This window comes from Phoca vitulina, unplaced genomic scaffold, assembly GCF_004348235.1.
Source record: "Phoca vitulina isolate PV1807 unplaced genomic scaffold, GSC_HSeal_1.0 scaffold94, whole genome shotgun sequence".
NCBI classification, from domain to species: Eukaryota; Metazoa; Chordata; class Mammalia; order Carnivora; family Phocidae; genus Phoca; species Phoca vitulina.
Window position 1 is genome coordinate 2,050,068 of NW_022589797.1, and position 13,306 is coordinate 2,063,373.

Consider the following 13,306-nt stretch of genomic DNA (forward strand, 5'->3'; position numbering starts at 1 on the left):
ACTATGGGGATGTGAATTTGAGCAGGTGTTTGAGGGGATTGGTTTTATTTTAAGTAAGCTCCATGCCCAATGTGGGACTTGAGCTCACAACCTCAAGATAAAAAGTAAACTGGGGCACCTGGGTGGCTCAGTCTTTTAAGCATCTGCCTTCGGCTCAGTTCATGATCCTGGGGTCCTGGGATTGAGTACTGCATTGGGCTCCCTGCTCAGCGGGGATCCTGCTTCTTCCTCTCCTTCTGTCCCTTCCCTTGCTCGCATGTGTGTGCGCACTCTCTCTCAAATAAATAAAATCTTAAAAAAAAAAAAAGTCGCCTGAGCCATCCAGCAGACACCCCTGGGGGGATTTTTTATGGGAAACAGTACTACCCTGGCAGGATAAGTACTGCTGAATGCTTAAAGGTTTTTCAGGGACTGAAGACACTTATTCCTTCAAAAATGTCATGCTGTCTACCATGTGCCAAGCTCAGTGCTAGATATAGGTTACAAAAGCAGTTTAGACCCAGTGGTTCTTGCTTTCACAGACTCAGGTTGGGCAGGGAAGACAGACAAGAAAACAGATACAAAGTGATAAGTGCTAGGATAGAAGAAAGTTCTGATTGAGGGATCCTGGAGGGAGGTACATGTCAGCTTGTGGGCAACAAGGCTGCCAACTCTGCCATTGAGCTCAGGCTGGAAAAATTAATGTCTTCACCAGGCTAGGGTTTGGGCCTAGAATATGCAAAGGCCCACAGTTCCAGAGAAGTTGGAACATTCAGAGTTTGCTAAGGCTGAAGGGTGGGATATTAGGGTGTGTAATTGTATGGCGAGGTCCACGGCACAGGGAGATAGAGTACTGAAGAATTTGGACTCTAGCCTTAGGGTAAGGAGGGATCCATGAAGGGTTTTTTTTTATTTCCCCCCTTCCCAGGATTTCTTTTAGGAAGATTAAGGTAGTCACTTTAGTGTTTTAGATACATCTGTCCTGTTGCAATGTGGACAGGGTATTTGAAGGAGAGATGGGAAACTGAAGGGCAGTAAGAAGGCGGCCTCAACAATCCTGGAGGGGGTGATGAGGCCTGAACTTCATGAAGTAGGGAGCCATCGGGATGGAGGTGGAGGGATGACATTTTTCAACATATGTCTGAATTAGAATTTATTCATGTATCCATTTGATAACTATTGAACCTCAAATACATGCTAGGCACTAAGGATATAATAATGAAGAACTAAATTCCCTGCTCTCAATGAGTTTAAGTTTTTTTCCTTTTAAGATTTTATTTTTCTTTTTTAAGATTTTATTTTTAAGTAATGTCTACACCTAACTTGGGGCTCAAACTTAAAACTGCAAGAACAAGTCATACGTTCTACCCACTGAGCCAGTCAGGTACCTCTCAATGAGTTTTAAGTTCTATTTGGAAGGGACAAATCATTAATAAGATGTTTAGTATTTCGCATGCTGGTGAGTTGTGCTATAGAAGAAATCAAAGAAAGGAGGGAGGTGGGGAATTGGGGAGGAGGCTGTAATCTGTAACATTAAGTAGAGCATTCCAGGAAGCCTCTGGATGTTAAATTTGATCTTAGATATGGAGATGAGGGGAAGACCCATTTGGGCACTTGGGAGTAAAGCTGACTGGAGATTCTAAATGCGATGGCCTTTGAGGCCATTATAACTGGAAGAGCGAAAGAGCTACAGTAGATGGAACAGAGTTAAGGAAGCAAAGAAGTGGCAGCTAGATAAATCAGAGAGGGAAGCCAGAGCTGCTGTATAGACTTGTAGGGCCATGTAGGACTACTATAAGAACTTGGGCTTTACTGCGAAATGAAACCAGCGGAGAGGACTTTTGTTTCTAATAGTAACTTTACTATTAGATAGTAACTATTTATCTATCTATCTATCTATCTATCTATCTATCTATCTATCAGTGAAGGCCATTTGGGTTGTTTTGCTGCTATGAACTGTCATGTGCAAGTTTTTGTGTGGATATAAGCTTTTCATTTCTCTTGGATTTATATTTAGGAGTGAAATTGCCGGGGCATATAGTAACTGTATATTTAACCTTCTGAAGAACTGCCACACTGTTTTCCAAAGCACCATTTTATAATCCCAAAAGCAGTGTATGAGGGTTCAAATTTCTCCACATCCATGCCAATACTTGTTATTTGTCTTTTCTATTATAGCCATCTTAGTGAGTATGAAGTGGTATTTCTAGTATTCCCCTGATGGTTAATGATGTTGAGCATCTTTTCCTGTTAATTGGTCATGTGTATATTTTCTTTGGAGAAAGGTCCATTCAGATCCTTTGCCCATTTGTATTTTATTTATTTATTTTTAAAAAACATGTTTTTGTTTTAAGGTTTTATTTATTTAAGTACTCTCTACACCCAACATGGCTCAAACTCACAACCCCGAGATCAAAAGTCACATGTTCTGACTGAGCCAGCCAGGCGGCCCCCCTTTGCCCATTTAAAAATTTTATTTTTTTTTAAAGTAGGCTCTCTGCCCGATGTGGGGCTTGAACTTATGACCTCAAGATCAAGAGTTGCATGCAAGCCTGCCCGTTGCCCCACCTTTGCCCATTTTTTTTTTTTTTTTTTTTTTAATTTGACAGAGAGAGAGACAGCGAGAGAGGGAACACAAGCAGGGGAAGTGGGAGAAGGAGAAGCAGGCTTCCCAACGAGCAGAGAGCCCGATGCGGGGCTGGATCCCAGGACCCTGGGATCATGACCTGAGCCAAAGGCAGACGCTCAACGACTGAGCCACCCAGGCGCCCCTGCCCATTTTTAAATTGGATTATTTTTTCAATTACTGAGTTGGAAGATACAGTGAAAGACATGAAGAGGAGGAATAATAAAATCTATCAGTTGGTGTCAGCTAAGCAAAAAGGAGAAAATAAATATTATTTATCCTTACTTTACAGATGAGGTAATGCCCAATAATGCTAGTGAGTGGCAGAGCTAGGATTCAAGCTAAGTTTGATTCCAAAAGGCCGCTCTTAGTCTTAACCAAGAATGACCAGTGCTTCCCTGAGCTCTTTTAGCTTAGTTCCTTGCCCCTAATTCTCCTAAATTGCTATGATCTCTCATCAAACTCCGTCTGTGGCCCGCCCTGCGCTTCTTGCCGAACTTCTTCGGAGGCGCCGGCAGATGGCGCTGAGGCCCCCACAGGCCGCTCTGTCCGGCGTGCGCTTGTCTGTGGTGCCCGTGTGCAGGCGTCGCAGCTGCGCTTCCGGGCGCCGTTCAAGGTGAGCCAGGGTCTCCGAGAATCTGCTCGCGCTCCGTTCTCTTCACTCACCTTTCCCGAAGGGAACCATCCCCCGCAGCTCGCAGCCTGGCGTGCCTAGTACCGAAGCCAGGGTACCCAAGAGAAGGCCGGGTATCCACCAGAGGAAGCAGAGCCGTCCGGACGTGTGGGTCCCCGCGAGGCCCCACCGGCTCTAGACCCTGCGACTCTGCTTTGCTGCGCGGGGTAGGTCGCGACTCCGGTCTCCTGGCGATCCTGGCCATCTGGAAGCGGAGCGTGACTCCTCCCCTTGGCCCTCTTGGTCCCCACCAGGCGGCGCCGTCAGTCCGGCCCGGGTTCCCCTGCGGCTGCGAGCCCTGGCCACCCCAGGGGTGTTGAGATTGGCAAGGAGAGAGGTGGAAAAATGAGCTGTCGGAGAGCATTCTACCACTAGGAATAAGTTTCCGTCGTGGACTGTTCTTTTCATCATTAGAATCTCCGGGAGTACAAGTGCAAATCCCTATGCTCCACCCCCAAAGATCCTGATTAAGTAGATCTGGGGTGGGGCCTGGAAATAAGCATTTTAGACAGCTGCTCCAGGTTGATGCCCATAGTCTGCGGACCTCACTTTCAGAAACACTGGTATAACTGGTGGAGAGGAACATTGTATTGGGTTGGCTATGGGGCTGTTTATCTTCCGGAAGGCTTCCAAGAGGAAGTGATTCTAGCTGGGCTTTGTATTGAGGGACCAGAATATCCATTGGTTCTTTACCCCACAGTGATGAATTCCCTCCCCGCTACCAGCAGGATGCAGAAGATCTCGGTGCTGCTCTTCCTGGCCTGGGTCTGCTTCCTCTTCTACGCTGGCATTGCTCTCTTCACCAGTGGCTTCCTGCTCACCCGTTTGGAACTCACCAACCATAGCAGCTGCCAAGAGCCTCCAGGCCCTGGGTCCCTGCCATGGGGGAGCCAAGGGAAGCCTGGGGCCTGCTGGATGGCTTCTCGATTCTCTCGGCTTGTGTTGGTGCTGATAGATGCTCTGCGATTTGACTTTGCCCAGCCCCAGCCCTCACACAGTCCTGGAGAGCCTCCTGTCTCTCTGCCCTTCCTGGGCAAACTGGACTCCTTGCAGAGGATCCTGGAGATTCAACCCCACCATGCCCGGCTCTACCAATCTAAGGCTGATCCCCCCACCACCACCATGCAGCGCCTCAAGGCCCTCACCACAGGCTCACTGCCTACCTTCATCGATGCCGGCAGTAACTTTGCCAGCTATGCCATAGTGGAAGACAATCTCATTAAGCAACTCGCCAGTGCAGGTTAGTTTGGGCCCCTTTGGAGGCCAGGAATACCATAGCATATTTTCTGTTTAGAAGTCAGTGAGCCAGAACTTTGGGTGCTCAGCTGCATGCTATACTATGCTGTGGGAGGACGGGGGAAGAGAAAGAGACCAGGGCCCTGCATGCAGCAAGTGCAGGCGTGGGCTTTGTCCTTCTGGAATTTCTAATTTGCAAGGAGTGTTGGTTTTACTTTTGGGGAGCTCTCAGGGGCAGTAGAGCAATGAAGAGAAGGTGTGAGTCTGGTATTCTCACAAGTTTGGAGGAGAGTGCAGAGGGTCCATGCCCTGTCCACTAACTGACTTGAAAAAAGCAGCATATATCCGGGAAAAACAGTGTAGCAAAGATAGCCAGAGACTGAGAACTAGCAGAGCCTTTTGTAGAAACAAGGAGTGAGAAGTCTGGTTATTGGGGAAAGTATGGTTATCAGGGAAAGCTTCCTGGCAGAACATCTTTAGGCCTTGAAGGATAAAGAGTTGCTGGATGGAATTGCTGTGCCTTTGAGTGCATGGTTGAGATTTCTGATAAGTCTTTAAAGGGCTTCCTCTTCTCTTTCCCTCTGCCTTGACTCTTGCTCAGGCTGTAACCCACTCTCATGTCCCTGCAGGAAGGCGTGTGGTCTTCATGGGAGATGATACCTGGAAAGATCTTTTTCCTGGAGCTTTCTCCCAAGCTTTCTTCTTCCCATCCTTCAATGTCAGAGACCTGCACACAGTGGACAATGGCATCCTGGAACACCTCCATCCAACCAGTGAGCATGGGGCCAGATGCAGGCCTGACTAAGACTGGGAGCTGGGGAGGGCTGCTTCAGGTCACAAATTCTAAGCCTCCCATGGGTGCAGTGGCCTGGGATTGTGTCCCTTCACATAGTGTCAGAGCCTGGCTGGGGTTGAGGAGTGGGCCTTAGTCCCTTGTGCTCAGTGTTCTTCCTTTCACAGTGGACAGTGGTGAATGGGATATGCTGATTGCTCACTTCCTGGGTGTGGATCACTGTGGCCACAAGTATGGCCCTCATCACCCTGAAATGGCCAAGAAACTTAGCCAAATGGACCAGGTGATCCAGTGAGTGTGGGATATTGGCTGGGGGAGTGGGTTTGTGTCTGAGAATCTTAGGATATATTGGCCCAAGAGAAAAAGTCTTTATCTTGGAGCCTCTTTCCTCCTGAATTCTGTCTTTTCTAGGCATTTTTCTGAAGCTAGGGGTCTCATCCATCTTGAGTAACTAAGCATGTGGCTTTGGGCAGTAGGGTCATGACTGAAGAGGTATCTCTTTGCCAAATGTCTAGGCCCTCCTTTTTTTTTTTTTTTAAGATTTTATTTATTTATTTGACAGAGAAAGAGAGACAGCTAGAGAGGGAACACAAGCAGGGGGAGTGGGAGAGGGAGAAGCAGGCTCCTGGCTGAGCAGGGAGCCCGATGCGAGGCTCAATCCCAGGACGCTGGGATCATGACCTGAGCCGAAGGCAGACGCTTAACGACTGAGCCACCCAGGCACCCCTGTCTAGGCCCTCCTAATGGAAGTTATGGCTGGGGCTGAATGGGTCTCCCAGGAAAATCTTTATCCATTCCTACCTCCTGACATATTTCCTGGCCCTCAGGGGACTTGTGGAGCGTCTGGAAAATGACACACTGCTGGTCGTGATTGGGGACCATGGGATGACCATGACTGGGGACCATGGAGGAGACAGTGAGCTGGAGATCTCGGCTGCACTTTTTCTCTACAGTCCCAAAGCCCTCTTTCCTGGTGCCCCACCAGAGGTGAGGCCTGGGGTGTGCTTTGTCTGGTCTCGGTATTCAGCCGAGTCATGATCACAGCATTCTTGTGGCTCCCTCCATTTTAGGCCCCCAAATTCATGACTCTGGGCATCCCCCACTCATTTCCTACCCAGGTCCCTATGTCTTCCCTCCCAAATCCTGACCTCAGCTCTGTGGTGAACCCATTGGCCCCTCTCCTTTTCCTCTAGGAGCTGGAGATAGTTCCTCAAATCAGCCTTGTGCCTACGCTGGCCCTGCTGCTGGGCCTGCCCATTCCATTTGGGAACATCGGGGAGGTAATGGCTGAGCTGTTCTCAGAGGCTGAAGACTCCCAGCCTCACTCCTCTGCTCTGGCCCAAGCCTCGGCTCTCCATCTCAATGCCCAGCAGGTAGGTGATGGGCTGGGCTTCCAGGTGACAGAGCTAGGGTGGGATAGGAGAAGCATAGTGATCACTCCATTGTCATTTGTTCAGTCTTAATCCCACCTTCGATAGCCATGTCCTCTTTCCATTATCCCTCCCTTCTTCCCTGTCCTGGACAGAGTTCAAGTCCCTGATTTCCAGATACCCCTTTTGGTAACACCTATTCTTGCCTCTGTCCTGGTTTATATCTCTGATGTCTTCCCTTGGTCTCTGACCATTTTTGCCAGGTATCCCGATTTCTTCACACCTACTCAGCTGCTGCTCAGGACCTTCAAGTTAAGGAGCTTCATCGGCTGCAGACTCTTTTCTCCAAGGCCTCTGCTGACTACCAGCGGCTCCTGCAGAGGCCCCAGGGTGCTGAGGCAGCACTGCAGACTGTGATTACTGAGCTGCAGCAGTTCCTGCGGGGAGTTCGGGCCATGTGCATTCAGTCTTGGGCTCGTTTCTCTCTGGGTCGCATGGCAGGGGGTGCTGCTCTCATGGCTGCTGCCTGCTTTCTTTGCCTGCTGGTATCCCAGTGGGCAACATCCCCAGGCTTCTGCTTCCGCCCCCTCCTAACACCCATGGCCTGTGGTCTGGCTGGTACCATAGTGTGTGCTGGACTCTTGACAACTACTGGGCTGAAGCTGGATCCAGTGGTTCTAGGGGCCATGGCTGCAGCGGGCTCACTCCTGCCTTTTCTGTGGAAAGCCTGGGTTGGCTGGGGGTCCAAGAGGTCCCTGGTAGCCCTGCTTCCCATCCCTGGGCCTGTCCTGTTATTCCTGCTCATTCGCTTTGCTGCTTTCTTCTCTGATAGCTTTGTTGTAGCTGAGGCCAGGGCCACCCCCTTCCTTTTGGGCTCACTCATCCTGCTCCTGATTGCCCAGCTTCATTGGGAGGGCAAGCTGCTGCCACCTAAACTGCTCACAATACCCCGCCTTTGCTTTTCGGCCTCGACAGGCCCACCACGGCACAATGGCACACATGCTCTGGGACTTGGAGTCGGGTTGCTTTTATGTATAAGGCTAGCTGGGCTTTTTCATCGCTGCCCTGAAGAGACACCTGCTTGCCATTCCTCTCCCTGGCTGAGTCCCTTGGCATCCATGGTGGGTGGTCGAGCCAAGAATTTGTGGTATGGAGCTTGTGTGGGGGCTTTGGTAGCCCTGTTAGCTGCCGTGCGCCTGTGGCTTCGCCGCTACAGCAATCTCAAGAGCCCTGAGCCCTCTGTGCTCTTTGTGCGCTGGGGGCTGCCCTTGATGGCACTGGGCACTGCTGCCTACTGGGCACTGGCGTCGGGGGCAGATGAAGCACCCCCGCGTCTCCGGGCCTTGGTTGCTGGGGCATCAGTTGTGCTGCCTAGGGCTGTGGCAGGGTTGGCTGCTTCAGGGCTCATGCTGCTGCTCTGGAGGCCCGTGACAGTGCTGGTGAAGGCTACGACGGGTGCCCCAAGGACCAGGACTGTCCTCACTCCCTTCTCAGGGCCCCCCACTTCTCGGGCTGACCTGGATTATGTGGTACCTCAAATCTACCGACATATGCAGGAGGAGTTCCGGGGCCGTCTAGAGAGGACCAAATCCCAAGGTCCCCTGACTGTGGCGGCCTGTCACCTGGGGAGTGTCTACTCAGCTGCTATGGTCACGGCTCTCACTCTCTTGGCCTTCCCACTTCTGCTATTGCACGCAGAGCGCATTAGCCTTGTGTTCCTGCTTCTGTTTCTGCAGAGCTTCCTTCTCCTGCATCTGCTTGCTGCTGGGATACCCATCACCACCCCTGGTAAATACATTTCTCAGCCCTGATTCATCCAAGGACGGTAGTGATGTGACTTCGGCCCCTCTTGTTTTCAGGGAGGTGTTACTCCTCTGATTCTTCACACAGTTGGGAGGGTCTTCCTGATGTAGCCAAGCTAATTGATCCCTGCCACTGGCTCTCAGGGCCAGCAAAGTTCATGAAGGAGGGAGACAGGAGTACTCCAAGACTCTTTTTTTTTTTTTTTTAATTAATTAATTTTTTTTTCCAAGACTCATTTTCCAAGACCCATTTTTTCCCCAAGACTCAAAGGGAATGCTGCATCTTCATGGAGTGCATTTCCTGATGTGGTAGTGAGCTGTGTGTATATGAGAGGAAGAGATGGACCACAGTTCAGATTAGAGAAATGGAGGCTTAGTGCCAAAGAGGGAATTAGAATAGCAGAGTGTTGAATGTAAGGAGGCTGGGGTGAGGGGCATGTGTGTGTATAGCACTGAAGTAGTAGGAGTATATGACCATGAGGCTGTGGGCTATGGCTTAGGGAATGGGATGTGACTGTGAAGAGGTATCTGTCTTCCCCCAGGTCCTTTTACTGTGCCATGGCAGGCAGTCTCTGCTTGGGCCCTCATGGCCACGCAGACCTTCTACTCCATGGGCCACCAGCCTGTCTTTCCAGCCATTCATTGGCACGCGGCCTTCGTGGGATTCCCAGAGGGTCATGGCTCCTCCACCTGGCTGCCTGCTGTGCTGGTGGGAGCCAACACCTTTGCCTCCCATCTCCTCTTTGCAGGTACCTCATTCCTCTCTTGCTTCCATTGTTTACTCTGACTTTCTGGAAGGAAAGGAAACTCCTGGTTTTAAGTGGGGAGATGTGATTTTGTTGGATCTTTGGCACCCCTTGGCCAATGCTAATTGGAGCCTCAGTCAACTAGGGTGGTTGGCGGCCAGGGTGGCCTGGTCCCCAGGTCCTCCACTGATTCTAGCCCTGCCTTCCTCTGAGGCAGTAGGTTGCCCATTGCTTCTGCTCTGGCCCTTCCTCTGTGAGAGTCAAGGGCCCCGGAAGAGGTGGCAGCCCCTAGGGAGGAATGAAGCTGAAGCCAGAGTCAGGCCTGAGGAGGAGGAGGAGCCACTGATGGAGATGCGGCTCCGGGATGCACCTCATCACTTCAATGCAGCACTGCTGCAGCTGGGCCTCAAGTACCTCTTTGTCCTTGGCATTCAGGTGGGTGCAGGGAGAGATCCCGGAGTTAGTGCCCTTTCCTCATCTGTGTACATCACATTCTTTCTTTCATACTTTGCCAAAACCCTGGGAGAGAGCCTTGACTGAAGTACAGATAAGCAAAATGGTTGCCTAAGGCCATGGCCTCAAGGGGCTATATTGAGACTTGAACCTGGGTCTCCTTAATCCTAGTCTTGGATTATTTCCTCCCTATAAGATAGATCTGGACCCTGCTGGTTGCATATGGGCATTCCTCCATTAGTGGACAGACTGGAAAAACTGAGGTGATGGCCAGGATTCTTTCACAGGCTGTGGTCACGGATCCCCCTTCCATTCAGAGGCAGAAGGTGTGACTGACATCTTCCTCCCAACCTGGGAGGCAGAGCCTGAGTGTAATCAGCACAGATGGATAGTGCTTGCCCAAGGTCATGGTGGGGCCAGGAAAAGAATTAAGTCTCCTAACTCCTCACCCAGTTTTTTTTCCACTGACATGCACTACTTTCCTACTGCTCCCATTCTTCACAGGGGCCTATGGCAACCCTCCCTTTGACCTGTTTCCTCCTCCCCAAGTAACTTGACCTTTCCTGTCCTCCCTAGATTCTGGCCTGTGCCTTGGCAGCCTCCATCCTCCGCAGGCATCTCATGGTCTGGAAGGTATTTGCCCCCAAGTGAGTGGATTTGCTTGAGAAGTATTGGTGTTGGGGAGGGTGACGCTTGGAGGAAAGAATGAACATCAGGGTGGGCAGGTTTGTCTCAGGAAAAGGCTTTAGACCTACTTTCAGTGTCCCCTGAGAATTCTCCCTTTCTTTACAGGTTCATTTTTGAAGCCATGGGCTTTATTGTGAGCAGCGTGGGACTTTTCCTGGGCATAGCTTTGGTGATGCGAGTGGATGGTGCTGTGAGCTCCTGGTTCAGGCAGCTAGTTCTGGCCCAGCAGAGGTAGCCTAGGCTGCTAATGCTGGCTTCTGGCCACAGGGAGAGCTGGAGAACAATCTAGTCTGGCCTATATAGGTGCTGGATCATCTGCAAGAGAGGCTTAGCTATATACTTCTTACCACCATGCAGCCAGGAGCTACTGACATCGGGACTTTATTATTTTATAATTCAAAATCATAGTGGGGCCTGCTCCCTAACTCCTGCTTTGGAGGGTGGTCTCCAAAGGAGAATAAAATAATAATGTAAATATGTGTGTCTGAGAGGTGGGGGAGTCCCCACTGTCCTATAGGGACTAGGGGGAGGGTCAGTCTCCCCTCCCATGAGGCACAGATAAAATCAGCCATCTTATGCAGACCTGGGTACACCTGAAAACCTTTGGGAAGTGGTTGAAGTTGTCTGAATTCACTTCTGCTACTTCTTCCCGAATCACTCCTGTCATCCCGCCTGCCATTTTTCTTTGCCATGTAACATATTTTATTAAAATCTTATGCTTTGGCTGATAGCAGAGATGGCTGGAAAGACAAGCCCAGGCATCATGGAGTACCCAGACTCACTGTCTAAAACCCCAAACAGTGCTGTATTCCCTCCTCTCTTGGGTTCTTTCACTCTGGAACACCCTCTGCCCTTTACTTATGTGGAGGCCACCCTAGTGTTCTCTCATTTATCAGACCTAATGGCCCATCTGACATAGCATTCCATCTTGTCCCATTGATTATTCTCGACTTGAAGCCAAAACTATACATTTTTTTTTTTAAGATTTTATTTATTTGACAGAGAGAGAGACAGCAAGAGAGGGAACACAAGCAGGGGGAGTGGGAGAGGGAGAAGCAGGCTTCCCGCCGAGCAGGGAGCCCGATGCAGGGCTCGATCCCAGGACCCTGGGATCATGACCTGAGCTGAAGGTAGACGCTTAATGACTGAGCCACCCAGGCACCTCCAAAACTATACATTTAATGCTTGTCTTGTGCTCTCCATCCACCTCACTACTGTGTCACATTGAAGTGCTGGCATGAAATTCTCATGAAAATGTCCATCAAAGGAGGGTGCAGGGAGACTCTCAGGAGAGGGATCAGGCCTGGGATTTGATGTTTGAGAATGTCCAGGACAAGAGGAGATGAAACAGCTGAAAGAAGAACAGATGTAAAATTGTGGAATAGCACTTTTACTTGGCAGAAAGAAGACACGCTGCATAGCAGTGATTGTGAAGGAAAGGCGTTCACTGCTGTGGGAGCTAAAGGAAAAGTTGTAATTATTATTGGCTAATAGTCTCTAGTGCTACATGGGTCAAACAGAAAGATGATGAGAAGTGTTTACTGTTTCAGGCAGTTAGAGGATAGGACATTGGTAACCCTGGCAGGAATAGGCTAATAATGAGAGAGAAATTAGGCCCCAGCTAAGACTAAAAGATGAATTAGAAAAAAGTCCCTTTGCCTCTTTCAATCTGGCGGACACCATTCCGAAGCATCAAACACACAGTGCCTCTGTGAAAAGAAAAGACCTTATTTCATCCCTAGCACCCATGGGAAGGATTTCAAGACTCCAGTCCCTTACCCTGTCCTAGGGTGTCAGGTTCCACCCTCTCTTTTTTTTTTTTTTGCAGGGAGCCTGCTTTCCTGAAGCCTAAGGGAAATATGCTGGTCTGCCAACCATTGGCTACTTCCTTTTCTCCTGATCTAACTACAAGATCCTTTTGGAGAAGGATATATTATTAAAAATTCTTATCCCTGCCTCTTAATTGACATCAAAGCACCCGTTCCACACTAACTCATTATTTTTTTAAAGAGCTTTACTGAAGTATAATTCACATAAAATTCGGCCATTTAAAGTACACAATTCGGTAATTTTTGGTATATTCACAGAGTTGTACAACTGTCACCACAGTCAATTTCAGAACATTTTCATCACACCCAAAAGAAAGTCAGTACATTTTCCTGTCACCCTCTCACCCTCCCCACCTCCATCCCTAACCTTAGGCAACCACTAATCTGCTTTCTGACTGTATTTTCTATTCTGGACATTTTATATAAATGGAATCCTACAGTATGTATCCTTTTCGGTCTGGCTTCTTTCACTCAGCCTCATGTTTTCAAGGTTCATCCATGTTGCCTCATGTATCAGTATTTCATTTCTTTTTTATGGCCAAATAATGTTCCATTGCATGGGTAGATCACATTTTGTTTATCCATTCATCCATTGATGGCCATTTGGGTTCTTTATACCTTTTGGTGTTTACAAATAATGCTGCTATGAACATCCATGTACAAGTTTTGTTTGAACATATGTTTTCATTTCTTTTTGGTTTATACCTAGTGGTATACTGTGGAATTGCTAGGTCATATGGTACATCTATGTTCAACTTTTTGAGGAACTGCCAATTTGTTTTCCAAGGCTGCTGCACCACTTAATATTCACTCTTAGTGTACAAGGGTACCAATTTCTGCACATCTATGCCTTTATGTACAATTATTTATTTTTTATTCTAACCATCCTAGTGGGTGTTAGAAGTGGTATCTCATGGTTTTGGTTTGCATGTTCTTGATGACTAAAGATAATGAGCATTTTTCTTGTGTTTATTGGAGAACTGTCCATTCAGAGCCTTTCTCCGTTTATTAATTGGGTTTTCTTCTGATATTTGATTTACAAGCATTGTTTATATATTCTAGATATAAGTACCTTGTCTGATATATGATTTGCAAATATTTTATTCATTCTG

General features: G+C 48.7%; 1 protein-coding gene across 8 annotated transcripts; it reads left to right on the forward strand.

Moving 5' to 3' along the window:
• Positions 1-3,181: 3,181 nt before the first annotated feature.
• Positions 3,182-12,624, forward strand: PIGO (phosphatidylinositol glycan anchor biosynthesis class O). Of its 8 annotated transcripts, none has more exons than XM_032396852.1 (11): positions 3,182-3,445; positions 4,004-4,518; positions 5,144-5,287; positions 5,475-5,598; positions 6,135-6,294; positions 6,501-6,680; positions 6,941-8,465; positions 9,022-9,228; positions 9,443-9,660; positions 10,255-10,325; positions 10,471-11,400. In XM_032396852.1, exons 2-11 carry the CDS (start codon positions 4,008-4,010, stop codon positions 10,598-10,600), a joined length of 3,270 nt encoding a protein of 1,089 aa, XP_032252743.1. In that variant the 5' UTR covers positions 3,182-3,445; positions 4,004-4,007; the 3' UTR covers positions 10,601-11,400. The 8 variants fall into 8 exon arrangements, with proteins under 8 accessions (XP_032252743.1, XP_032252742.1, XP_032252741.1 ...); XM_032396851.1 differs by having other exon boundaries at positions 4,007-4,518; XM_032396853.1 differs by having other exon boundaries at positions 3,184-3,221.
• Positions 12,625-13,306: the final 682 nt, after the last annotated feature.